Below are 27,964 nucleotides of genomic sequence, written 5' to 3' on the forward strand. Positions count from 1 at the left end.
TGACTGAAATGTATCATTAAAGTACTAAAAACATATGAAACGCAAGCCAAAGTTTCAGCTTTTTCAAAAAAATTTATTCGTTGTGATACACAATTAAAAAAACAACGAAATAATTTCAGCTTTGAAACGCTCACTGCGACATCTAGTGGCCGCAAGAATGTACTGTTTTAAACCTCCAAGCTTTATGGCGACTATTTAATTCATTGTTTTACATTTATGCAAACAAGTCAAAAATAAAAGCTAATATTAATTAATATTATCAGCTCAGATGGTGTATTCCTGCTCAATGTCCATAAAAGGAAACTCTTGATAATGAATCTCTTTCTCCCAGAAGAGCAGAAGAGCCTGAGAGATGATGTCTTCTGCCATTTTCTGGGCAAAATCCAGCATCGGTTTGCAAACTGGGATCGAGCCCTCTGAAGAATCGCGTGTTGGAATCTCCTTTGAGCCACCAGTTGTCTCCTTCACGCTCTGCAGAGCCGTTTTGGATTCTTCCTCTCCTTGTTTGTCGATGGGAGTCTCCCTCTGTCTGCGTGTGCAGGCCAAGGACGAACACCTCGACTCGTGCGTTCCCATTTCAGGTGGATGCCAGAGGAGGTTTTTAACTGTTGACACATTTCATGACGGCTGGAAAACAAAAGCAAATGCATTTCAGTCTGTTACCCCCAAAATAAAACTCTTGTTAAAACTCATAACATTCAAATTGAGGACATCTTCTATGGAAAATCAACAGTTCATCTTTCAAACCAGAAGTGTTTGGTTTGATGGAACAAATATAAATATGTGTAGTTTTTAAAAAAAAACAAGAAAATTTCAGTATAGTACAGAGTTACTGTAGAATTTACCTGTTTGGAAGTCTGTGCTTCGAGGCTCCAATGTGGACACTCGAATGTGGTTAATTTGGTCTCAACAACCTTTAAAGCTGCAGATAAGCAGGCCGCTGAACCAGTTTGCTGGTCCTGCTGGTTGGTGGGAGGAGCAGGTCAGACCCACAAACAACGGTGTGTTCCTTAAACACGGTTCATCACCCGTGTGAACAGCAGTTTCCAGAGGAACTAAGTAAGTTTACACCAGTAAATGGATGAAAAAGAAAAACACCAAACAACAGTTGCTTAAGATCATAAATGATCCTAGTTGGAATTCAAAAAGATTCATTTTATTGTAGAGTATGTGGGGGGGGGGGGTACTTTGAACTATAGGCACCATATCGTTCAAAACCATGACCTGATAGAGAAAAACTCAACAAAAATTGTACTGCAATAGATGACAAAAAATGATCACATCACTAACTTGCTTGTATCAGTTAAGATGCTGTTTGAAATGATCCCTCATTATTCATCTATCATAAACCATAAAAACCGTGACAAATATACCGCTCAAGCCAAAACTATATGATATAATATAAATATATAAATATCTATATATATATATACTTTTTTTTTTACATAATGAGTAAAATATCTTTGAGGGAGTCATTGCCACTTTAAATATCTCTCTGGTCAAAAAAGATCCTCCTTTATCAGCCATTCATAAATTCCTGAGTTCTGGGGCCGGACCCAGACGGCGTGATTACACAGTGCTGATCCTCTTCTCTCCAGGATGCTGGTCTTAGCTGTGCTGACCGTCGTCTCTGCAGGGTTTTCCATGGAGATGAACCAGACTTCCAGGCTGCTGGCAGAGAGCGGGGAGCAGTGCTCGGCCTGCGACTTCAGGGAGCACAGCAAGCAGATGAGGCTCCACAGCATCAAGTCCCAGATCCTGAGCATACTCAGACTGGAACAGGCTCCCAACATCAGCCGAGACATGATCCGCCAGCTGCTGCCCAAGGCGCCTCCGCTCACGCAGCTCCTGGACCAGTACGATCCGAGGGTGGAGGACGAGGACCACGCCACCACGGAAACCATCATAACCATGGCCACTAAGCGTAATGAAAGCCTTTTTCCTTTTCACCCCCATTTTCCATTTGATCTAATTGGATTTATTGTGTTAAACCCGTTGCGTAAATCATATATACGCAAAGTTTGGTTTGGGGTAACGTAAAGAAGCAATTTTGTCTAATGAATTCTTCACTAAACAACCACAAGAAATGCTTCATTTGAATACAATATTAAATAGTTCAAAATATAAATATTTCCTTTCACTGTTTGTGAATTAAGAAAACTTTTGCTGTAAAGGAACCTCCTATTTTCTCCATTTTTCTGACCCGGTAATGACTTTGCTACTCATTTTGTTCCTTTTTATGTCCGTGCACTGTCACCCAAACACTAAACATTCATTCCCAGTACTGTAACACATACAGCAAGTGTAGAGAGTTTGTAGTCTGAAGTCTGAAATCCAGGTTGTGTCAGCAGAACGTCTCTGCAGACACCTTCAGCTCATCATTGTCATCCATCCACAAGGAGAGTGTACATCTAGAATTCCTTTCCTGCCTCTTTCAGCGGTCACATCATTAGTGTGTCCATGTCAGTCACATGATCTTCAGCTCCAGCTTCCCTTCTCTGCACTATTGATTCAGGTCTATCTCGATTTAATTTGCCCAAACAATCTGATTCCCGGACTCGGGCTTTTGTTACATGTACTCACATTTTAAACCCACATTCCTGGTCTCTAAAGTTAACTGTAAACTCAATTTGTTTTGAATAATCGACTTTAATAATTAGTTGACTTCTAGTTTCTTTTTTACCCTTTCCTTTAAAAAAAAACCAGAAAAACCCCAATTGTTATTTTAAAATGTGTCACTGTAAAATAAACATTTCTGGACCCCAACTATAATTCTCAGGGGATGTCTTTATCTGGATAACCACAGATAAAGTTTTTCAATATTCTAAAAATGTTGTCCAGATAATACCACCGCTAATTTGGCTGTGACTCTGCTTGTTAAGATTTGTGCTCTGGAAACCTGAAATCTGCAGGAAATGAGATGGGCTCACACTTTTCTGACTGCTTCCAGCTAATCCCATCGCCCAGGACGCGCTGTCCTCCTGCTGCCTGTTCAGCCTCAGTCCGAAGATCCAGCCCAAGAACATCCTGCGCGCTCTGCTGTGGGTTCACCTGCGGCCAGCTGACACGGTCACCACCGTCTTTCTCCAGATTTCCCGCCTCAAACCTGGAATAGAGGGAAACAACACGCGGGTCAGAGTCAGATCCCTTCGGATTGACACCGATACGGCCGGTGCTGGTTCCTGGCAGAGCGTGGACATCAAGTCTTTGCTTCAAGCTTGGTTGCGTCAACCAGAAACCAACTACGGCATCGAGATCAACGCCTTCGATTCCAAGGGAGAAGATCGAGCCGTCACCTCATTAGAGCCTGGAGAGGAAGGGTTGGTGAGTCGGATGAAATATGGCCCATGCACCTGATCCAAGCTAACGCCAGACGGCTGCTAATCGAGACCTTTTCATTCCTTTCCAGCAACCCTTCATCGAAGTGAAAATCCTCAACAGCCCAAAGAGATCCCGCCGAGAATCGGGCCTCAACTGCGACGAGGAATCCGCAGAAACACGCTGCTGTCGGTACCCGCTCACAGTCGACTTTGAGGAGTTTGGATGGGACTGGATCATCGCGCCCAAGCGCTACCGGGCCAACTACTGCTCAGGGGAGTGCGAGTTCCTGCACCTGCAGCAGTACCCACATGCACACCTGGTAAACCAGGCCAATCCGAGGGGCACCGCAGGGCCCTGCTGCACGCCCACCAAGATGTCACCCATCAACATGCTGTACTTCAATCGCAAGGAACAGATCATCTACGGAAAGATCCCCTCGATGGTGGTCGACCACTGCGGCTGCTCCTGAAGACGGTGAAAATTTCAACCCCAGCGAGGAAAAGAAATCCCAATTGATCAGAACAAACGGGACAAAAGAGGCCAACAAAAAAAAAGCCCAAAAAGTATCTGATATTAAGTGGACTCGAGGCTGCTTCCTAGCCCTGTAAACCCTGTCCTGGATTGAGCTTTGACCAGAACATTCCCCGCAGGGCATCCTGCGTGCCTTTATTTTGAAAAACATGAACTTGCTGACTGTGCTCTGATGGACTGCCCTTCCCTGTCCCCATCCGTGTTTGCAAACTCCTCGCTGTGATCTGTTCTCAACAGCATTTTCTGAGAGATGCTTTCTTGTTGCAGGTGCGTCGTGTGATCGTATGGGAAGTATCATTTCTGAGTCCTATTTTGCCGATGGCGTAGCACGCAGAGGCAGCTGAATGCCGGAGGCTGACCTCACTTTTCTTATCATTGAGGCCTTGTTTTATTTAATGGTTGAGTCACGGGTTCAGTTCAGTTTGATGCCACAAGGCCCCACACACAGAGGACCCAAATGACCTTCAGCTCTTAATGTGTCCTGCCCTGTCAGACAGTACAATGCAACAGGTTCTGGTGGGAGGGTGAAGCTTTTTTCCAGACTTTAAGCTAGCTGAGAGACAATCAACCATTGCTTTTACATCTTATTTGGATTGGTGAATCTCAAGAACTTTAAAAAAAAACAAAAAAAAAAACCCCGAAGTGAAATCAATTTATACACATTTTAAGATGAAATAAAAGACTCCTTCACCTCGGTAACAGGGTTGGAACGTTGCACCAATGAATGTTGCACAATGGTATGACGATAGTGATGTCACGTTGAAGTACATTGTTACGGTCGGGTGAGTAGCTGAAGTGACACCTTAGTGAACGCTGAGTTAGCGTTTAGCACAAATCCTGCGACAGGGTTTTTAAGGGCCAAGGATGACTAGTTGTAAACACTGCTTTGTTCCTGGTTTTCTGTCAGTGATTTTCAATGTGAGGACAAGAACTGTGATCTCGGAGGAAGGGTCGATCTCAGTTTGACGCTGTGTGCAGATGTGCTCGCTGTGGGGGTTTCTGACCCAAAAGTTATGCTGCTGGCAACAGAATGTCCAACAGTGATTGGCTCACATTTGTTTTCTGCAGATATTGTTGAGCACTTTTTATTGTTTTATCATAGTCTCATACATGAATCCTCTATATTTGTAGATCGGTAAGAGATTGCTGACCCTCTTGCATTGTATCAGAAAAAAATATTGTTTCATTTGACATATTCCCACATTTTTATGAAAAGAGTTTTGCATGGTGGCAACAAAATGTTAAAAATGTTCAGACAACTAGTTCTTACCACGGCTTGTGAATGCATTTTTAAACGGTATATTTTCCACACAATAAAACCCAAACAGTTCTGCGTCTTGAAGTTGAAACGTGCAAATATATTATTTTGCCACGAGGTGGCGCCAAATACACACTATTTCCAATTTGAGGATCTGACGCTTTTACTGTGTATTGTGTATGTAGCTATATATTTTTTAAATAAATAATCACAAAGATGATATTGAACTTCTACCCTTTGGATTCCTCTGGGGAAAAAAAACATGCTTTATCAAATGAAAATGCCGGAATACTGACATAGTATCGTTCCAAATACTTTGGATTAAAATCTTTTTTTTAAAACAGGTTTTTTGGAAATGTCTGGCCTACTATTAACATGTATTTTACATTCATTTATATACACACTATATTTCCAAAAGTAGTCATAGTAGTAGTTCCAAAAGTCCCTCACCTGCCTTGCATATGAACTTAAGTGACATCCCATTCCGAATCCATAGGGTTCGATATGACAACGGTCCACCCTTTGCAGCTGTAACAGCTTCAACTCTTCTGGGAAGGCTGTCCACAAGGTATTTTTTTATTTTTCACCATTCTTCCAGAAACACATTTGTGAGGTCACACACACAGAGGTTGGACGAGAAGGCCCAGCTCAGTCTCTGCTGTAATTCATCCCGAAGGTGTTCTATTGGGACTCTGCACAGGCCAGTTAAGTTCATCCGCACCAGACTCCGTCATCCATGCATTTGTGGACCTTAACTTGTGCACTGGTGGAGAGTCATGTTGGAAGAGGAAGGGGCCAGGTTGAAACAGTTCCCACAAAGTTGGGAGCATGAAATTGTCCAAAATGTCTTGGTTTGCTAAGGCAATCAGGGTTCCTTCCACTGGAACTAAGGGGCCAAGCCCAGCTCCTGAAGAACAACCCCACACCATAATTCTCCCTCCACCAAACATTACCCTTGGCGCAATGGAGTCCGGCAAGTATCGTTCTCCTGGCAACCGCCAAACCAAGACTTGTCCATCAGATTGCCAGATGGAGAAGCACAGTTCATCACTCCAGAGAACGCGTGTCCACTGCTCTAGAGTCCAGGGGCGGCATGCTGTACACCACTGCATCCAAAGCTTTGCATTGCCATTGGCGATGTATGGCTTGGCTGCAGCTGCTGGGCATGGAAACCCATTCCATGAAGCTCTCTGTGCACTGTTCTTGAGCTAATCTGAAGGCCTCATGAGGTTTGGAGGCCTGTAGCGATGAACTCCCGAGAAAGTTGGCAAACTCTTCACACTATGCGCCTTTTACATGGCCCACCACTTCCTGTCGTTCCCAAACGTTCTTATAATACAGCTGACAGCTGACTATTTTGGAGTGAAGAAATTTCCTGAATGGACTTGTTGTCGAGGCCCTGATATTGACCCATTCTTTCACAAATGTTTGTAAGAAGTCTGAATGCCTGCTTGATTTTATACACCGCTGACCATGGAAGTGATTGGAACACCTGATTGTGATTGTTTGGCTGGGTGAAGGACTACTTCTATAATTTACGTGAACCATAACAGGAACAGAAATAGCTGAAATAGGAAAATCGGTTATTACAAATCTGTGGCTTTGAGATTAGACAAGGTTGTGACATTTTAACCTTTGGAAACGGTTCAGATTAACCAGAAGTTACGACACTGTGTTCCATACCTTAAGTTTCAGATTCGGAATCGGCGCTTGCTACTTTCGCTTTCTTTGAAAACACGTGATAATGCTTAGCTGTTCTTGTCATTGGCTCTCCTCCCCTTAAGAGCTCTGCATTTTGGCATTCATGCCAATTAGGTCACCTTATCGATAATTCGGCAACGTTGTTATATTCAAAAAAATAAAACATGTGGGTTTTTTTTCTTGATATAACGCCCTTATTAACGGAACACTTTCAATAATTAAAGCGCCTATAACTGTTTATGTGGGTGTGCTTGCCAATAGACGGAACAGCGAGCGTTCCTCAATCTGATTGGCTGTGCCAGACAAGAGGCGGGCGCATGTTATCAAGCTCAAATCCTGATTGGATGAGCGGGTCCTGCTCATTGTCGCTGCACAGACGAGGTCGCAGCGGAAGAGCTGGACGAGAAAGAAGCTGTTCGCTCTAGAAGACAACGCTACATTCTTGTCAGATATTTAGCACGTCTTAGTAAAATTAGAGGTAAGTCGGATTTCTCGGTACCTCTCGCAAAGACGAAATGCAGTCCTAATCGGCTATTTGTTGTCATATTGTGATGGGCTTGCTCAGTCAGTCTGACTTGTAAAACTTAACATTGAGGTCACAGTTACTTCTGGACTAATACAAAATTCCATCAAATGTTTTTGTTTTTACCAAATTCTTGTAAATATAAAGCAGGATATTAGGAGAAATTCGGCGGTACCATTGTGCATTCAACATGTCAGCTTTACACTCTTAGTTGTGTCATTAAACGAAGCAAAGAGCTTTCTGTAAATATTTTGAGTTGTGATGGTTAATGTAAGGTATGCATATAGAGGTGCCAGCTGTCAGATTACACAGCCCCGAATCCCCCTCATTTCACCAGAAGATGTCTCAGTGGTGCCAGCTCCAAATGTTGGACTGTAAGTACCTGGAGCAGGTGGACCAGCTGTATGATGACATGTTTCCCATGGACATCCGTCAGTATCTGAGCAGGTGGATCGAGAGCATTGACTGGTAAGAACCCCACAAAGGTGCTATCTGGACTGGGCGTGTGGTGCGTCTGGCAGGCTTTTAAAAATGTTGCGTTCCAGGGAGACGGTGGCGTTGCAGGACTCTCTGGCGAGGGTTCGATTCCATGACCTCCTGGCTCAGTTGGACGATCAGCACAGTCGTTTTGCCCTGGAGAACAAGTTTCTGCTACAGCATAACATCCGTAAGATCAAGAGGAACCTGCAGGTGAGACGACACCTTCTTTCATATTGACTTAATTAATCTTTTTTTGTGGCGTTGAATCACGCTGTAGCTACAGTATGTTGAATGCTTGGAGTGGATCTCTCTGCAGGATCGGTTCCAGGAAGATCCTGTACACATGGCCATGATCATCTCCAGAAATCTGAAGGAGGAACAGAGAATCTTGGACACAGCAAAGAGCACTGAGGTAAAACCTGCAGCCCAGCAGGCGTTACATGATATTTATTACATGTTTGCGGAATATGAACATTGTAACACATATTTAGCAAAGGCTGATCTTTGCAGCAGGAAGGCGTGGGGTTGTCATCAACCATGCTGGTGGAGAAACAAAAACTGGACGCCAAAGTGAAAGAGCTGAAAGACAGTGTTCAGGTAGACGTTTCTTCAGCTGTGCTGCTTAAAGGTCATTAATGTAACTTAATCACCCTGGCCTCCTCGGTCTCAGATGGCAGATCAGTCCATTAAGAACCTGGAGGACCAGCAGGATGAGTATGACTTCAAAATCAACACGTTGAAGAACAGAGGTGAGGGAGGGGCGTCGGGGGGGGGCGGGCTGCATCAGACAGAAAAAGACGCCTGAGATCTTTTTAGAGATAAAGCTGAAAAAATCCGGCAGTAAATTGATGTCCTTGTTTTTTGTAGAGAACGAAATGAACGGCATGACGCCAAAGGAGCTCGAGCAAGAGAAGTTAACAGTGAACAGGATGTGTTTGGAACTGAAAGCCAAAAGACAGGTGAGCAGAAACAGACCAGCAGGTGGAGGAAGCAAGCGCACAGGTAAAGTAAACACGCTCTGATTAACAACCTGTGTGGAACTGTTTCCGGAAAAGAAACCATGTTCCTGTGGTAAAAGCTACTGTGTGTAGAACAATAGTTCCGATCAGAACAACTTATCCGGTGGTAGGTGGGGTGAATCTGGTTTCCTCTGCTGTCTGTCAGGACGTGGTGCTCCAGCTGACCGATCTTCTAAACATCATCCATGCCTTACTGACGGACCTCATCTCTGAGGAGCTGCCAGAGTGGAAGCAACGGCAGCAGATCGCCTGCATCGGCGGTCCTCCCAATGCCTGCGTGGACCAGCTGCAAAACTGGTGAGACATCCTGCGGCGTTGTTATTGACGGGAGAGGGGGGGGAAAGAAAGAGCTATTCGATGACCTGCTGTCTTGGTCCGTCCGTGGCAGGTTCACCGCAGTAGCAGAGAGTCTGCAGCAGGTCCGCCAGCACCTGAAGAAGCTGCAGGAGCTGGAACAGAAGTTAACCTACGAATCCGACCCCATCACACAGAAGAAAGCCATCCTGGAAGCACGAGCCTTGGAGCTACTCAAAAACATCCTCTCCAAGTGAGGAAGGATCTTTAAAACCTTTTTTATTTATTTTTTGGTTCACTGATCGGTTCGGCTCTGCTTGTTAAAACTCCTGTTTGGTTGTAATAATTCTGCGTGTGTGTGTGTGTGTGTGTATGTGTGTGTGTGTGTGTGTGCGCAGCTCTCTGGTGGTGGAGAGGCAGCCCTGCATGCCCACCCACCCACACAGACCCATGGTGCTGAAAACAGGCGTCCAGTTCACAGTCAAGCTACGGTGAGACCAGTCTCAAAAACCTGTTTGACACCTGCATGAAAACAGTTAAAAAGGAGCTGCTGCTACTGAATCGACTTCCTGTTTCATTGGAAGATCTTCATCTGGGTTTCAGGTTCCTGGTGAAGCTGCAGGAGTTTAACTACCAGATCAAAGTCAAGGCTGTGTTTGATAAGTAAGCCGCAATTTAAGGTTTATTTCTGAAAACGGCGTTTGGACGTGCTCATGAAGGTCTTCTGCTTTTTTGCAGAGACGTTACAGAGAAGAAAGGGTACGTCTCCTAACCAACCGCAGCAGGAAACACTGGGTCCTTACTGATAAATGATCAATAATCCTAATCGATTTTGTTGATGTCAGGTTTCGGAAGTTTAACATTTTGGGCACAAACACGAAGGTCATGAACATGGAGGAGTCAAACGGCAGCCTGGCCGCAGAATTCAGACATCTGGTGATTCTTTAAGTCAAATTTCCTTCTGAACCTTAGAAACATGTCTCGATTTGATCCGAGTCGGCCTGTAGGAGGCTTTATTAAAATTGCTCTCGCTCTTCTCGCAGCAACTTAAGGAGCAGAAAGTTGCCGGAAATCGAACAAATGAGGTGATTCATCTGATCAGGAGTTAATCTAACAATTTATCAGGATTTTTTTGGAGCGTTGAGAGTTGCTTTGTGCACGCAGGGTCCTCTGATTGTCACCGAGGAGCTCCATTCGCTCAGCTTCGAGTCTGAGCTGCACCTCAACCAGTCTGGACTCAACGTCAAGCTGGAGGTAAGAGAGGGATGCATTTCCATACAAGCACTGGACAGCAAAGGCTGTTTATGGGCTGTTGCCGTCGATGCTGTAGGTGTCAGATCAGCTGAGAGCATGACGTTGTCGCTCATTTACTATAATGTTTATTTCATGATTGTGTTTTTGAATACGATCGATGGATTTTTGTATTTACATGGTTGTTGTTGTTGTTGTTGTAGGCCATCTCGCTGCCTGTTATTGTCATCTCCAATGTCTGTCAGCTGCCCAGTGCCTGGGCCTCCATCCTCTGGTACAATATGTTGACAACTGAGCCCAAGGTACACACACGTCCTTGTAACTCTGTCTTTGTGAGGACATTCATCAAGATAACACATTCCCCAGCTCCCTCCCCACTAAATGCCTAACCCTGACTCTCACACTAACCAGAATGCAGCCTTAACCCTCACACAGCTCTTCAACATTGTCAGGACCAGACTACAATGTCCTCACTTTGTTCGTAGGATGAGTATTTTCATCCTAGATTTGCAGCAAGTACAAGAACACTCACACGGGCTCTAATGTCTATCCTGCTTTATGCTCAACACAGTTGCCAAGTTCACCACAAATTGCGTAATTTCAAAACGTGTCGCAACGTGCACTCGTGTCGTTTAGGGCAGAGCGTGGTGGAACTAGTTGCATTTATACAACCCGTCATCGAATACAAGGACCATCGAATGGCCCAAAACTGCAGGAGGAAGAAAACGAGGAAGAAGAGGACGGTTTTGTCAGCACCAGAGAAGGAGCACAGAATATGTACGCAGACAGCACATTAATCCACAAAGTCTAAACGTTAAAAAGTTTTACTATTAAGATGAAAAGTACCTTTATTACCTCGCGGCCCTGCGTCAGGTTCAGGCGGGTTGCCCGTTGGTGGCAGCTCAAGAGTCCCCTGCAGAAGTCCTGTCCCAACCCAGCTGTGCTCCCTTCCTCCCCCCCCCTTCCTCCCCCCCTCCCTTCCTCCTCCCTCCATGAGCCACATCCATCAGGACAACAGATTGAGCTCCTTTATAATTGAAACGGCCACGTCCGGCAGGCGGTACATCCCAAAGTGTTGAGTTCAACAAGTCCCTAGAGAACTTGGACCTATTGTATTTGGTGTTCCCTGCATGCTTCTACTTCTGCTGTCTTTTACCTGCTTCTACTACCCACTATGATACCCCCCCCCCACTTCAGGGGTGAATACTGCAGTGGCAAATGCACCAGGCAGGAATGTCTTCACCTGGAGTCAGGCCTAAGCACAACCAGCCTTCCTACTGAAATTACCGACCCACAACTATGTTTTTTTTGCATTAATTCTTTTCTTTTTTTCCCCACTCCTCATCCTCAGAACCTGAAGTTCTTCCTCAACCCCCCGCAGGCGATGTGGTCTCAGCTGTCCCAGGTTCTCAGCTGGCAGTTCTCCTCCATCACCAACAGGGGCTTGAACCAGGAGCAGCTCAACATGCTCGCTGACAAGCTGCTCGGTAAAACCACCCAAGACTAACCCAAATATTCCCATGTGGGATCTGTGACATTAAAGCAGACGATTCCTCACAGGAGCGAGAGCCCAGAGGAACCCGGAAGGACTCATTCCCTGGACCAAGTTCTGCAAAGTAAGTGTGTGTTTTGTGATAATGTGTGTAATTACATGAGGTTCAATAAATGTTTCTTGGATCCTACAGCAGAGCGCCAATGAGAAGGCGTTCCCCTTCTGGCTGTGGATCGAGGGAATCCTGGACGTGATTAAGAGACACCTGCTGTCTCTCTGGAATGATGGGTGCGTGAGGACACGGAGGTGGATGTTTGTGTTTTGTTCTTTAAAGGCAATGTATTGTTTTCCCTGGGAGCAGTTCCATCATGGGCTTCATCAGTAAGGAGAGGGAGAAGGCTGTGCTGAGCGACAAGTGTCCCGGGACCTTCCTGCTGAGGTTCAGCGAGAGCAGCAAAGAGGGGGCCATCACCTTCACCTGGATAGATCACGACATCCACTGTGAGTGGATCTGTGGAACCACATCTTTAGTATTATATTGGTAGCATACTGGCAATTGAAAGATCTGTATGTTAAAGAATATATGAACCGTTTAAAATGAATTCACGGTTGTCTATAGGAAGTGAACAACTCCCAGAACCCTGCGGGACTCCAGGACATGCTTGGGTTTTGTTAAATCTATTTAGGATCAATAATATTTAAACGTGTAATATGTGACTCACTGAATGCAGACAAGCCGGCCTTCCACTCGGTGGAGCCGTACACGAAGAAGGAGCTGTCGGCCGTCTCTTTGCCCGACATTATCCGCACCTACAAGGTGATGGCGGCTGAGAACATCCCTGAAAACCCGCTGCGCTTCCTTTACCCCAACATCCCCAAGGACAAGGCCTTTGGGAAGTACTACCCTAAACCTTCAGAGGGTAAGTCGCGCAGTGGGCACCTGCTGAGCACAGCACAGCAGGTGTACACAGATTTATGTTTATTACCATAATTTCAGCTCTGGAACCGATGGATGTGGAGAACCCGGAGAACTCGGGCTACATAAAGACGGAGCTCATATCCGTTTCAGAAGTGTAAGAGTGTTCATTTGAAATCAAAATGAGGTTTGCGGGAGCCCGTTGAAGAGTGCTTGATGTCCTGTTGCTGCAGGCACCCGTCTAAACTCCACGACAACATGATGCCCATGTCCCCCGATGACTACAGGGCCCTGACCCAGATGGTCAACTCCGAAGACATGGCTGCTGTGGTGAGCGCCGCTGCTTTAACACATCGCTGTTAACCGTCGAGGCTGAATTGTAATTTTAAATGTGCGATCCAGATGATTAAAGCCCGGCCTTTGTTTCGATTCTTGATGTCCTTTCAGGCCAACAATGTGATTCAAGGATTTGAAGCTTTTGATGTTCAGGTAGATGCAGATTGAAGCTCTACTCTGACTAGTGTTACTAACTTGCTTTGCTTGACCTTTTCCCTCTTGAGGAAAGAATTTGTTGCCACATGCTATTTTTAATTGTTTAATTGTTGGACTTTTGCTTCCGAGTGCAAGAAAATATCACAGAAATCTCTTTAAAGCCCAAATCTGAAGCTATTCTTCATGGTATTTGTCATGACTGAGCCATTTTTACCGTATCCATTTAATTAGCACATTGATAGCATACAAACGGTATAACTTTGTCATCTCCTAATGTCATTTGTTTTTCTCTTTCCAGATGAATGAATTTCCAAACCCAAACTGAAAGCCTCCGAGTTTTCCCCACACCACCTAAGTATCTTTTTAAACTTAATTTATGTTAATACTCATATTGTTACTCCGGCTGTCAATCATCAATAAAGCACTTGTAATTTAGTCACATGCCTTTATGAAAACCAGTCAGCTGCAACAGCAGCATCTCCTATTCCTCCTTCGTGTCGGGGGATTTCTCTTTCATACAAATAAAAACCTCAGAGCACCAAGTAGAGTTTAAAATCTTTTATTAAAGGTTAAATCTGTGAATAAATATTTGAGCTGCTACACTCAGCATAAATACACGCGAATAAACGAAACGACACCGATTACATTCAGAATACTTCCAGAGCAGATCGGATCAGATCGGCTGAGTAAGCAGAGGTCAGGATCATTTCTACCTACAATCAAAGCTTTACTATTGCTAACTTCACTTCCTTCAATTTGTGCTTCTTTTCAGTCCAGAAAATTAATTTAGAACTGATCCTGATCCGAGGGCTAAATGTTCCCACCTTTGGGTAAAATATTTGGATAATGTGGATTGTTAATATCTCTGATGCCAAAAACACACAAAACTTCTGAGGAAATGAGCTGAATGCAGAGGAAACAAAGTTGCTAGTTTTCCTCCCCTCACTGTAAATAAAGAACATGATAAAGCTCCTGCTGTGTAATTAATGTGTCCACAGACTCACTGACATCTTGAGCTCTAGGAGAACGAACTGTGACAGCCTGGACCGGCCCTTCCTCAGGCTATGATGGGTGCATGCAGGGTCACGCGATTTTTCTCTCAATAATCAGGAAGCAAACAAAACTTTGGCTCACTCGCTTACATTATTGTTGTTTCACATAATTAAAATAAATACCAGACCATCCAGAACCACAATAAAAGAAAATAACTTTTGGGGTAAAAAAAAAAAAAAAAAAAGCAAAACAAATAAAGCTTTGAGCTTGTGTTTACCTTTTTAAGCTTAATATTTAACACTTAAAGAATAATTAGTGTTCTAAACTGTGATCAAGTGAAATCACAAGTGAATAACGAACTGAGAACTTTCCCCATTAGAGATGATTGATAACTACATTTATACATCTGTAAGTGTTTACACTAAATAACCCTCACGCACGCACACACACACACGCACACACACACACACACACACACCAATGTACAGCTTATCTTAAGACAAATAAACACGCACACACGCCAACAAGTGTTTGGGGGAAGATACATTCCACCAAAAGTAAAACTGGCTGGGCCGCCACAGCTAAATTACCCAGCATTCAACGGGCAGCCTGTCGCAACCTACAAAGCTACAAATCTGATGATGCAGTGCAGAAGGACAAACGGAAAGAACAAACATCTATAAAGTACAAAACACCTACACACACAATACCGAGTTTTCACATCAGGTGGACGGTGACTGTCTCCGTCTTAATGAGGATTGTAGAGTTTGTTCAGAGTTTCTCATCACAGCATACCGTCCAGGTTCTTCTCTGCGCTCTGCTTGTCAGTGGCCGGCTCCTGGGGGCTGTACTTGTTGTGGTAGTCTTGGAGTATAGTCACCACGTCGTGGTGTCCGAAGTGAACCGCTTCATCCATGGGTGTGTTTCCCCACCTACAAAAGAGGGAAAAGGTCAGTGGTGCCTTCCAGGACCTGCCAATTCTTCACTACTACAATGAAATACGTTAGGATCCATTAAGGTACCTGTCTCTGGGCACTGGGTTGACTTTGCAGGCCTCCAGAAGGAAACGAACCACCTCAGCATGTCCTGAAACACACACAGACACACACACCAGATAATCAGCATCATGTTGAAAATGATCCTCAGTATCTAACACACTTACTGCCTACATAGTTTAGCTATGGTGAAGCATGCCCAGACCACTCAGGGCCTCCAAAAATGGACTTCTATTAAATATTTACCTGCCTTTCATTTTTCAGATAGTTTTTTACCTTCAGCAGCAGCCACATGCAGGGCCGTCCTTGAGTCGTAGTCCCTCTGCTCCATGTCCATGGATGACAAGGCAAACCTGAATAGCATTTATATTACGTATTAGTAAATGCTAAAGTTGTTGTTTAGCAGACAGCAATGAGAAGAGACACTTGTTATTGTAAATATTGCAGGGTAAAGTCACCTCCTCAAGGCAGAGACGTCTCCAGTGTAGGCAGCAAACAGAAGATTGATGACCGACTTCACCTGAAACACAAATAACAAAAGATTTAAAAAAAATAATCATCAAATCACTAATCAAAACCAATGAAAAACTAAACAAATAAATACAATATCAAGCCAGAAATGAAAACGGCTGTACCACTACTTCCCACTAAACGGCGCTGTGACCTAAAATGTAATTTACAAGCTTGAAGACAGTGAGCGCAGAAGGTTGTTAGGCCAACTAACAAACAGTAGCTTTACACAACACTTGAATTACTGCCTAAATCCAACTGTAGCTTGACAACTGAAACGCATGTAAAGGTGCCAGTCCGACTGATGTGGGAGCTCTCCGTAAGCGACTAAAACACACAGCTAATGGGATTAGAGATCGATTTGCTCCGGAACGTATAGGCCTTACCCTCGCAATCACACTATACAATGCCTGGAACTAAAACAGCTAAGAAATCTGGTCAGTAAAGGCGGCACCGAGGGAGAGCGTGCACCTTATCTGCACAATAAATAACACATACATTTTGTATGAAATGGACAAAGCTGTATTATTGTCCATCTTCCCGCTGTTGCTGGCGTGCCACATGACTCCGAGTGTTTTAAAGGTGTATTACATGACAAGGTAGGGACTAGAAAAGGGGCTGTATTAAACACACGTATGGCAACCTACTGCTGAGGAGGACATGTTCCCGTCTGTTATCTGATTTTTCTCCTTTGCATTTAAACTGGGACACAGAAGGAATTCCGACGAGATGCCAAAGTCCACTTTTGAGCATAGCTCAATTAAACTGTGCAGGTATATGTACTGAGTGATTTACCCCATGAGAGTCAGGTTTAATGCTAAATATAAACCTAAGAGCAAGTGAGGAGGAAGAAGTTAAGGGGAGAAAGAGATGGAGGGGAAGTAGGATGGAGATTAGGAAATGAAGTCTGACCCTCTGGTCGCCTCCCTCCCGTCGTGGATCCAGTTTTTTAGCAAAGTGTCTCAGATTATCATAGTTGTGGAAGTTACACAGAGAAACCAGGTCCTGAAAAGAGGAAACCACAGTTTTTGTACAGTTTTAACAATAAAATATTTTTTATGGCTAAAACTGAGGACAGATTGGAGAAGTGGCGTTTACTGTGCAGAACTGGATGCCTCTGACACTGTTGCCCAGCTTGTCAAGTGGAGGGGACCAGCACATGATGCCCATCACATTGGGAACAACCAGCAGAATCCCGCCAGCGACGCCGGATTTAGCAGGAAGCCCGACCTGGAAGAGACAAAGGACAAATCAATAACCGGAAGTCTGACGTGTTTGCATGAAGAAGGAGCGACGGCGACGGAAACTGACATGGAAGGCGAACTGGCCAGAGAAGTCGTACATGCCGCAGGAGTGCATCAGGCTCAGAGTGTTTCGCACCGCCTCGGGGCTCAGCACGCGCTCGCCTGTGATGGGGCAGAAGCCGCCGTTGGCTAAAGTAGCCGCCATGACGCTGGCGCTCTCGCAGGTCACCTCGATGGAGCACAGCTAATGAGGAGGGGCAGGAAATACTAACTTGTTAAACACAGAAGAGCGACGGAAGCCGGGGCCGTTCAGGTAAAAAAAAGTTGTTGTTTTTTTTAACTTTACCTGGAAGTAGAAATCAAGGATGGAGGTCATGTCTGTTCCTTCTGGAAAACACTGAAAAGACAATAAAATCATCATCATCATCACTCAAATACAGAATAACCATTAAATTTTGCAATCATTTCTCTTTTCATTTGGAGAATGAAGCCGTGGCTCGCACCTTTTTTTCCTTCAGGTAGTAGCCGATGGCAAAGTTTCTGTCTCCGGACTCTCGCTCCGACTGGAAACTGGGACGGAAAAACATCATGACTCAGCCGATGCTGCACATGAACTTCTCAGCAAGGTCACGACCGCTTCCATAAACACATAAATTATGGATGCGTTTGATCCGCACTCACGTGGCGTTGCTGAAGCCCACGTACTCATTTCCTGCCAGTTTGTTCATGAAGTTCATGACCTTTAAAAGACAAAGATAGTGATCTTCTGACCTGACTGTAACTGGTGCTGTGCATTACAGTAAGATGGATAGCGATTTATTTACAGAAAGCAAAGTAAACGAGCAAAGTGCCATGACCTTTGGTAATTAGGAAGAATAAAAAAGACTCAACGATACTCACATAATCAAATTTTTCTGCATTGCTCGCTCCTTGCTGAAACACAAAATTACGAGATCAATCACGATTTTACATTTCACTACTAGCATTTATCAACCACTCCACATTAATGCTACTGTTAATACATCTATGGTTTGAGATGGCACTAAAAAACTGTGCAACCTTTTATCACTACACATCATCAGTTATGGGATCAATCAAACTGATCAATGAGTTAAGATTTGGGGGGGTGGGGGCGACTAGAGATGAAGGAGATGGGAAAAAATCTGCAAAAATTCTTAAATGATTACAGAAAAAACTGAACTGTACATCAAGGGTGAGAGAATGACAGAAATGAAGTTAATGCAGCTGATAACTGGGTCAACTAATCAGTCCAGTGTTCAAATTACATACAGAGAATTCTGTATTTATGTATTAGCAATTTGTATTTAGCAATTTGGAATGAACGAATTTTAAATAAGTTCAATTAATGATATGATTGGGTCATTATTCCTTTTCATTATTTGTAATAATTTGCCCACTGATGTGTTTTCAGTTAGTGTTTAGATAATCATCAAAAGCTATTAGATAAGATTTAAATTACCTGCATTCAATGATGTTGATTTAATTATTCCTGCTATTTTAGGCATATTCCCACGGCAAATCACTGGATCAATAACAGGTAACATAGAGACAGACTGGAAAAGATGTTTTTTTGAACAAAAAACTAAATATTTTTCAGTTTAAAATTGTTTATGTTGTTTTTAGGATGATTCTGCAGATTAAGCACCACCAGGTTTAAACTGGAAATGCTTTCTCGTGATTTGCAGTGAGAAAATATTTGAATTATAAACGAATGCGGCACCTCAACTTATTCTCATCTCTGGTTCAAATGGGTGATTGATTAGATCAAAGAAACTCAGGTTTAATCTCAGAATACAACAGAAACATGACGAAAATAAAGCTGAGAGGTTCCTGTCTGAAGGATAATGGAGCATGACGTAAAACCAGAGTTTGCGTTGAGCTGTAACTGTACTGTTTATAATTCAGACGTATAAACAGTTCTGGAGAATGCAGGTGAAATTAGAGCATTTAAACATTCATAAACAGCCGTGCCAAGGCTAAAAGCTTGTCACAGATCCAGACAGAAGAGGGAAAAAATAATAATTAAAAAGGAAAAATTACCAACGTCATTGACCTGTTGCAGTGGTCATAATTTCCCAAAGATCCTAATGCTGTAAAATATGCAACAACACAATAAACCACACAACGAGCCTTGAAAAGGTGCATGCACACAGTCCCTTCAGGAGATTATTCCCACCAATGGAAATGATAAGCTTCATTCAGAAATCTCTAAAATGATTGGCTGGCACATTAAAAGGAGAGCAAGGATTGGCTGGCACGTGCAGAAATGATGGACAGGATGTGTGGTCCAAGTCAAATTCATTTTTACTGTATTATCCCTGAAAACAAAATTTAAATTTAAAGGAAAATCTTCCTCATATTGATTTTTTTTCCCTTCCTGGACATCATTTCTGTATGATGTGAATGTGATTAAAGATGCTGGATGATTCCTCATCCAACTGGAGTCATGTTAATTTAAAAAAACAAACAAACATTATTCTGAGGATTAAGCAGCATTAATTTCTACTCTCAAAGCTGCATTATATGCTGTGGTGCCTTTTGTTTTAATTAAACTGAAATGTGTAGGTCAATAAGATCCTGAACTACATGTCTTGCACAACACAACCCTCAGGGTTGTAACAACACTGTTGGGATTTTTAAAGGCAACTAACAAGCACAAGACAAATGTAATAGCAGATCCTCTCTCAAGGGATCCTGTGACTGTAATTATAACAATTATTCAAAGAAGCCTTCCAGATCCTCGCTTATATTTATGCGGCCAGCAGGTGGCGCTCGTGTGTAATCTATTTATCGAGGTGGTGGACCTGATATCCACCTCCACCCACTCCAGAGAGAGAAAGAGAGAGAGATGCTGCTTTCAACCAAATCCACTGTGATTATCCATAATCTCTACATCTACAGATTATAATTCCATTTCACATCATTTCTATTTGGAGGCAACTTTACTACACTTGAGTGCTGCAGTCCAAACCAAGAGTATGAATGAAGAAAATCCTAAATGAGCTTTTTATGAATCTCCATCTCCGAACTCTATTTTTAGCTGGGACCTGTAACTGCAGCGTACCTTGATGAGGGAGGTACACACGATGGCGCCGGCATTAACCATGGGGTTGTGTGGTTTGTCTGTGGGACACAAAACAAAAATCAAGGGAATTAAATGGCCATTTATGCGTGTTTATGGTGGAGATGTGCAACAGCTGCGCTACTAAAAGCGTTACATCACTTCCTGTCTGTGAAATAATCTTCTTATCCAGCAGGCTGGGACGCTGAAAAACTAACTGAAAATGAAGAGGGTGGAATATTTACGCCGTTCTTCAAAAACAACAGCAGTTCTATTGCGCCTGTTCTACTCTGCTGTTAAGTCCCCTCATTAATAATTGAACACATCGCCATGGCAACCAGACCAGGAGCTGGCCCTGTCACGCTGAGCGTGTCACATCCTGATCTTGGCTGAGAGTGTGTGATAGATGCGACTGGAGTCTTTTTCTGACCGTCTTCATTCAGGAACAGCTTGTTGAAGCGCAGGCCGCTGGGCTCTTTGCCGATGAAACGGTGCACGTACTCCGTGCCATGGTCGTGTACGGCGATGGCGTATTTCAGAGGTTTCACACAAGACTGCAGGCAGAATGGAACCTTTGTGTCGCCAACAGTGTGCCTGGGAGACACAAACAGACGAACACCTTTGAATCCTCGGCATTTCTTTTATTTTGTGTCCGAATCAGAGTTTAGTGAATTCCTGTGCAGATTTATACCAGAATTAAGTGTAAACGGGTCAGTGAGACCCAGCGTTTCTTTTGGAAGTGAAGAGTCAACAACCAGAACCTTGTGAATGCATAAATACAATACAAACAACAGCTCTGTCAGGGGTACCTCTGTCCATCTACGGTGCACAGGGCGACGCCCCACAGATCTGGGCTGAACCGGGCCAGCTGAGGAATGTAGTCTGCCACCTGGGATGTAAATAACACAATGAAAAGTGAAAGCATGTTTTTGAGGGAAACGTGTGTTGGCTCTGTTTAGTATTTACAACAGCAACCGTCACTCACCTGACCTCCAGACAGGTTTTTGGCAGTGTCATAGAGGTCATCAATGTGGGCGCAAAAGGACTGGAAGTCCGGGATAACAAACTTCTTCCTGAAGGCCTGGGTGAGCAGAACGATGTTGCTCTGAACACATCTAGGAGAGGAAACAATCCAAAAGATTCAGCTTTGTGCTGTGGGAGTCGTTCTCACTCTGGGCGGGCGAGTTTAAGCCTGATCACCTCAACTCACACCTCTGTGAGTGATTCAGTGATTCAGGAGCACACGGCAGTAATGATTGGGCACTCAGGTAAAAGCTTCTGCAGCACGGCAACAAACCCGTCTAATCCCTGTAGCATGGGATCCCTGCGAGGCTAACACGCTACATTCCACCGCCCACTCGCATGCCTGCTCTATAAATAAGCCCCGGGAGCGGATGTGACGGATGCTAGCCAGTGAAGAGGTGGGGGGTGGAGGTGGTTGTGGTGCTGCTTCCTGCTGGGCTGTCATATGCCCCGACTCACCACGCTGCATCCTTGCAGGCTGTCTCAGTATTGTTTACCGTGGGGGGTCATACATTCAGCAGTGCCAGTGGGTTCCGATTACAACATAAACCCCCGTCCTCTGAACACTTCTGAGAACTGTGAAGAACAACTACGTGTAAAAGATGCTGCGGAGGTCCCAGGGGTGCTGGGTGATGTAAACATCCCTGAGCCATCCTGAAGACACCAGACCACAACAGCAGAAAACACAAGCTCTACACACATCGGCTGTCAGACTGTAGCATGGAAAGCATCAATTAGTGACGGGATTGATCATTTTATTGTCTGTGTTCTAATCCGAGGAGGACTGCCGTGATTCAGCTGAATGGAAACCTTGCAGAGGCACTCACGTTGCCTCAATAATTGAAGACCCGCTGTGACCTTTCTCTGCTGCAAGGACACACAGCAGCACAGATGTCCAATAAATCATGTTTCCATTTTGCGTTTTCCACAACTAAATGAAATTCTGTAAGTATGCTCAAGTTCATCGATGAAAACTGCAAATTTCTAATCTGCAAGACCTTTCAAGACATTGGAAAATGTGTGCTGTTTCCAAGGCAATGCAGGGAGGAAAAATCATCTTCCATTTTCCAAAAATAAACACCCACTTTTTGAAGAGATGCCGGTCCAGCGCTCCATCAGAGGTTGTCTTCAATGTCACCTTCAGCATCTCCATACATTCTTTCAGACGAGGGTCTCCCGTGCGAAGTCCCGTTGATTTAAGAGCCTGCCGGGGATTGATTGAGACAACATGAGAGGAAATCAATGAAGCTAGGAGGTGTGATGTGTTTCTGCAGCACTGGTTCACTGACTAGCAGCCAGTCTGACATTAATCCTACTGCAGAAGCTGTTTTATCGTGCTACATAAATCCTAATTAACCAGACTGAGACTACAGCAGCAGTTGATGGACTCACTGTGGTGAATTTGTGCGCTGGGATTTTATCCTGGCCCTCTGCGATGGTGTAGAAGAGCAGGTCCTCCAGACTGGGCAGGATGCCTGCCTTCCTTCTCCTGCAGGAGAGCAAATTAAACATGGGAAATTGAGGAAATAACATCACATTAAAATAAAAGAAACTGCAGCAGAGGTAAATAAAGGTACTACTGTAAAGGAGAAGCTGTGAGTAATAAGTTTAATATTGTGGTGACCTCACAATGACCTCAGCAGTGTTGTAACCTGTGAAAATGCTCTTTTCCACAGGTTATTGCAGGCCACTGTAAAGTAAACTCTACTGGAACACCAGCCAGGAATTTTTATTTTTAAAAAAAGAAAAAAAAGAGCGATTCGCAAGTAGGCTAATATGATCTGAAACCATCTGGTAGGAATTAAACTTTGCATTAATACAGATTTAATATGGGTTCATACTGCCTGCTTCTGTAAATACTGACAAAAAAAGTTAAACTTATTATAAAAAAGAAAAATGTTTTAGTTAAGTTTGGGAGAGAAGTTATTCTGTCTCTGTGTGTGTGTGTGTCACTACAGAAGATCTAAATTACACCAGTCTGTCAACCATCATGACTGGTTGCCAACTCCGACTCCGTCAGTGGCTGAACCTGCCGTTTAAAAATAGATCAGCCTGATTTGAAGAGTAAATTTAAAATAACTTCTTCTCTCCCACACAAAGACTTGTAAAAAATTCCTTTTCATTCATTATTGAAATTCTTCCACTGTCTGATCGGCTCCATTCTGTAATCTGCAGTAACGTTCGAGTCCCTTGGCAACCACCAAATTAAACATGCCTGATGGTTTCCCTCATCTGGTACTACAGCCTGGCTGGTATTCTCAGCAGGGCTTCTACGCCACGTCGTCTCTGAGAGGAACGTTAGTAGTGTGTGTGTTAGGAGGGGATGAGCTGACAGCAGGTTCTCTGTTATGAATGATAATGAGAGCAAATTGGATTTGTTCAATGCTTTGGGGGCCCGCAGTGCTTGATGGGACATGATGTTTGTGCTTGGGGAAGATGGCTGGACGTACAGCTTTAGGCATTGCAAAAAATAAAAGCTATATTTGCATCCTGCGATGTCCAAGAAAATATCAGACATGTCAACAAGAATCATAAAAATGTATATATTTTAAAAATTGCAAGACTGATGGTTAAAACATTTCTTAACCTCATACAGGATGAAAACACCACTTAATGGCCTTAATGAATTACCAATATTTAAGCTTTTTGTCCGTCTTTTGATACTTGACCCTTTTTCTCCCGCTGGATTTATAAGTGTCATGCATAAACTTACTGTTGCAGCCTTTTCATGTGTGGCTGCATTAATAAAGGTCAAACTCTGTGTGTGTGTGTGTGTGTGTGTGTGTGTGTGTGTGTGGAAGGGAGGGAGGGATAGATTGAGGTGAGGTAGAAGGGAGGGGATTCAAGCCAAACTGCTGAGAGGAAGTGAGGTAAAGAAGTCGGGTGGTTTTGGTTTTCTGCAGAAAAATCTCTACGTCTACAGGGAAACAAAGAAACAAGTAAGAAAAAAAATAAGTAAATCAACAATAGTAACTTAAGATACTTACAAATGCAAAGCAAGCAGATCAACAATAAGGAGAGAGTGTGCAGAGGGAATAACACTGCATTAGTAACAGTGAAAATGACATTTACAGTTCAGCATGAACACATCAGAGCGTCTATATTTAAGAAATAAAATCACAATAACATCAGATTCATGGACAACAAGCACAAGTACACGAACAAAAACAAACCTGGTCTGTGTTTGAATTTCAATAATTAAATAATTTTGAATTTATGTTATTTTTATTCTATTTAATTCCTTTAAATAGTTTCAGATTAGGAAACGGCACCAATGCTGTCTGGTGGAATGGTGAGTAACAGGAACATGGTTGTGTTCCACCTCTGGAGCGATATCAGCTGACGATTAGCGGTCGTTAAAACATCTGGACTCATTAATCTACCTCACATTCTCGTGCACTCGCTTCTGCCTGTGAATGCTTTTCAAGGTCAACAGATAAAAATAGCACAATTGTGGAGCGGCTCGGGATAATTTACATCCCGAGGGGCGAAAACACAGAAACATCAGTGTAACTTCAGAGTTCAGCGCTCGCTACACAACTAGCACGTAAATAAACAGGAGCCTCACAGAACTACCCGAGTTTAGAGCGTGAACAACCTCCAGTTGGGCGCCAGGGTTTTCACCACCTCACATGAAGATGGTCAGCTTCAGAATAATTCCTGTGACTCTTTGGCTGCATTTTGATTTTATGAATCAACGACTTTGAACTGTAAACACCAACAGTCTTTCCTTCCTGTAAACTTCCTCATCCTTGGGTCTAAGCCACTGGAAACCCACTTGCAAAGATAAGGTTATTTTCTCACACTGACACGATTACAGGTTTAATGATTTTAATGTTTGATTATTCATCTTGTGATTGAAGCACTGGAAAATATTTTAATAAATAGATTTGTGGTGATTCATCAATCGGCCACCAATAATAATAATAATAATAATAATAATAATAATAATAATAATAATAGGTGAAACCAATCTGTACAGTTGTGGAAAAGACAAAGCGGTTAAAGGTTATTAAAAAAACTTTCAAATGAGATACCATTACCGCCTTTTTGATCGTGCCATCTTCCCCCACAGCACTCTATTGATTACCATGTAAGCCGTTATCAGTGAGCTGATGCTTTATCAGAATAGAGTCCTCTCCACTGCCCGCCAAATTTATTCAATCGATAATTCGGCGTTCACACTCTCACAGATGTCGTGGTAAATTGGCTTTGGAGGCGGGAAGGCAGACGTTAAATCGGGCGTGTTGAGAGGCGGTGCTCCTCAAATCTGTCCGTTCGAGGCATTCGTGCTCCTGGAGGCCCCGACAAGTACTGGGCAGGATGCCAGAATCCAAGCTTTGGTGCAAAAACGCCGTAACGTTTGACGTGGGCGAGAAAAGCTCCCTGCACTGCTAACATGTTTAACCCCTTATTAGACGCAGCGCAGCCTTGGGACCCGCGTAACCACGACGGCGCTGAGCCCGAGGGTTGTCGGGACTCCAGGGAATTCCAAAGATGACGCATCTTCCAGCCTGATTCATGTTGCACCAGCCTCATCTACTGACGGCTGGATCAACTATGTCAGGTGTTCTGCCCAATCAATACTTTTCATTTTACAAATACAGGTTTGCGCAATAGAAGCAAGCTAATTAAGCTAATTGAGGCATTTTGTTCAGCCTGGTGGAAACTGCGTAAAATGAGGTCTGTGGACTTTCACCCTGGGTGAATGTAATATCAAATGCAGCTTGCTTACAGTTCCAAAACAGTACTAATAGAGTGAGTTTTGATGGGACCAGAATTAGTCTCTTGGGTTCAGACAAACATGTCTTAAAGAAAATTGCCTGGGAATGAGAACAAAATAAGAAATCAGTCTGCAGGGGCATTTTACTACGGAGGAAACTCTCTGAAGAGATGAGACATGCTCGGCTGGTGACAACAGCATCTGTCTTTATCGAGTACAGCAGGTCTCTGGTTCAGCAAAGCGAGGACCGATCAGGCTCCGCAAATGCAACCGTCGATATCGTGTCCAATCGCTGTTTATGTTATGAAGCAGTCTTCAACTTCAAACAAAGAATCATTATCCTTCGCATTGCAGTTGAATCAGAGAGGCCCTTTTAACTTCTTAATGACATAACATAACATTCAGAGATGAGATCTGATCCTCACCTCTGTTGAACAATACCTCAGTTTAAAGCCATGTCTGCTCAACTAGCAACACTAAAATGGATCACACTTAATGATAATTTACCATTGCCTGTTATAGTGGTGACCAGTTCTTACCATACAGAGCAAACAATTGAATTTTTTACAAGTTCTACTCTAAATATGTGACCTTCACCATACATTTAATGAATACTCACCCGGTGCAGAGATCTAAACAGATCTTGATCGCAGGTAAATTGTTTGCATTGGAGTAAAAAGAGGCTGAAAAAGCCTCAGTGAATTTTAAAATACCGAAGGTCAAAGTGTCCCTGCAGTTTGTTACGAGCATGCAGCGTGCACGCAGCATGCTTCCATTGTCGGACAAGTCACGACATACTTTCTACGACTGTCACGTGATAAAATGAAGAGGATTTATAGATGCAAATGGATGATCCATCCTCTGTATTTACCGATCATTCATTACTCACCCTAACATTCGTAACTTCTGACTGCATTCCCTCTGTTTTGCCGCAGAGATGCTCACCGAGGCTACTTTCAACATTCCATCAAGGCATTCAGGACAAGCTAGCTAGTTAGCCCCACGACGCAGAACTTCAATAAAGAAATCTCACAAGCGAAGAGATTTTAGCTTGGAACAAAATATATAGATCGAACGCTATGGCGTTCAATTCAAAAGGTGTTATTCGGATCAAGTCTTGAATTCGGCATACATAAGATAGGCAAATACATATTTATTCGTTCGAATTAAAGCCAAAAGTGTGGTTCCCGTGCGACGCCACATACTTCAGCCATCGGTAATCTGCACAGAAATTTAGATCGTAGTCTATTAAATCAGAGGCGCTAGCAGCTAACTTTTCCATGGATTATGCTTGACGTTACTCACTTCTCAGTGTCCTTAGCGGCATCATTCTGTCCGTCACCTTTGGTGCAAAATTCTCTCCCACCCTGCCTTCTGGTGAAATGTGCTGGAACTCTCCACCCGGCGAATGCCCTCCCTCTTCCCGGCGACCTCCCATCTGCGGCGCTGGTGCTGAAGCCGGCGGAGGCTGCAGGTGCCGCTTTAACGCCGACTCTGCCTGTCACAGGGCGTTTCAGCTGGCTCTGAAACAACTCCCTGAGCACTACCGTTGACCGAAAATGTAACATTTCACTCAGCCGAGAAGAGTGCGAGGATGGTTAAAAGACAGCGGTGATGCGTGTCGGCTTCCTCGGTCGAGTAACGGTTTTTTTTCCCGGTGACTCAACAACAGAAAAAAAAAAATCCTTATTGGACGACAACCTAACTACATGTTACAAAGCTTTTGATTGGACTAGATAAACTCATGCCGGCAAATGATTGGTCGTAGAGGACGTCAATCATTTGGAAATACCCCGTTGAGAAGATCTACTATTTTTTTTAAAAAACCGTTTCACTGTTTTACACTTTAAATGTAATTTTTTAATGTGTAATTTTAACTGGGATTATGTTTACAAGAGCTTGTTTAAGATACTAGTTGTATAAAGAGTATACATTTCATTTTAAATAAAATAAAAATACAAGTATATTCTATATTAAATTGATCGGTGAAATATTTCATTTTGGGCTGTTAATCAATATTAGACTTTGTGACCCCCCAAAATCAATATGATTGTCTCTAAATGTATTCCCGCTATTTTCTTAGAAATCTTATTCAATTTATTTAAGAATAGCTTTC

General features: G+C 43.5%; 3 protein-coding genes across 9 annotated transcripts; 2 read left to right on the plus strand and 1 right to left on the minus strand.

Annotated features, from left to right (window-relative positions):
- Window positions 1-1,599: 1,599 nt before the first annotated feature.
- On the plus strand, window positions 1,600-3,830 carry LOC446040 (myostatin 1). Its single transcript, NM_001032671.1, is given in 3 exon segments — window positions 1,600-1,924; window positions 2,951-3,324; window positions 3,410-3,830. Coding segments are annotated over 3 exon segments (1,080 nt in total). The 3' UTR covers window positions 3,791-3,830.
- Window positions 3,831-7,161: 3,331 nt separating this feature from the next.
- stat1a (signal transducer and activator of transcription 1a) lies at window positions 7,162-13,820 on the plus strand. Of its 4 annotated transcripts, none has more exons than XM_003966599.3 (25): window positions 7,162-7,289; window positions 7,672-7,802; window positions 7,880-8,024; window positions 8,131-8,226; window positions 8,325-8,411; window positions 8,485-8,563; window positions 8,682-8,773; window positions 8,979-9,130; window positions 9,222-9,380; window positions 9,526-9,618; window positions 9,731-9,790; window positions 9,866-9,886; window positions 9,973-10,063; window positions 10,171-10,212; window positions 10,292-10,381; window positions 10,582-10,680; window positions 11,730-11,865; window positions 11,939-11,994; window positions 12,064-12,158; window positions 12,232-12,371; window positions 12,602-12,790; window positions 12,868-12,943; window positions 13,020-13,116; window positions 13,234-13,275; window positions 13,577-13,820. In XM_003966599.3, exons 2-25 carry the CDS (start codon window positions 7,675-7,677, stop codon window positions 13,601-13,603), a joined length of 2,292 nt encoding a protein of 763 aa, XP_003966648.2. In that variant the 5' UTR covers window positions 7,162-7,289; window positions 7,672-7,674; the 3' UTR covers window positions 13,604-13,820. The 4 variants fall into 4 exon arrangements, with proteins under 4 accessions (XP_003966648.2, XP_011604583.1, XP_011604581.1 ...); XM_011606281.2 differs by having other exon boundaries at window positions 8,328-8,411; XM_011606279.2 differs by having other exon boundaries at window positions 7,178-7,289; window positions 7,675-7,802.
- Window positions 13,821-13,823: 3 nt separating this feature from the next.
- On the minus strand, window positions 13,824-27,516 carry glsa (glutaminase a). Of its 4 annotated transcripts, none has more exons than XM_029839939.1 (19): window positions 27,154-27,275; window positions 26,738-27,069; window positions 22,518-22,608; window positions 22,211-22,329; window positions 21,088-21,217; window positions 20,912-20,991; window positions 20,533-20,696; window positions 20,106-20,164; window positions 17,921-17,953; window positions 17,702-17,760; window positions 17,524-17,590; window positions 17,367-17,417; window positions 17,088-17,264; window positions 16,875-17,006; window positions 16,689-16,781; window positions 15,725-15,786; window positions 15,543-15,619; window positions 15,294-15,357; window positions 13,824-15,203 (listed from the first exon to the last, which is right to left on the minus strand). In XM_029839939.1, the coding sequence occupies exons 2-19, from the start codon at window positions 26,809-26,811 to the stop codon at window positions 15,056-15,058; spliced, it is 1,680 nt and encodes a 559-aa protein (XP_029695799.1). In that variant the 5' UTR covers window positions 26,812-27,069; window positions 27,154-27,275; the 3' UTR covers window positions 13,824-15,055. The 4 variants fall into 4 exon arrangements, with proteins under 4 accessions (XP_029695799.1, XP_029695798.1, XP_011604586.1 ...); XM_029839938.1 differs by having other exon boundaries at window positions 22,518-22,614; XM_011606284.2 differs by lacking the exon at window positions 26,738-27,069 and having other exon boundaries at window positions 27,154-27,516.
- Between the last annotated feature and the right edge of the window lie 448 nt (window positions 27,517-27,964).

Source organism: Takifugu rubripes, chromosome 8 (genome assembly GCF_901000725.2).
Source record: "Takifugu rubripes chromosome 8, fTakRub1.2, whole genome shotgun sequence".
Lineage (NCBI taxonomy): Eukaryota > Metazoa > Chordata > Actinopteri > Tetraodontiformes > Tetraodontidae > Takifugu > Takifugu rubripes.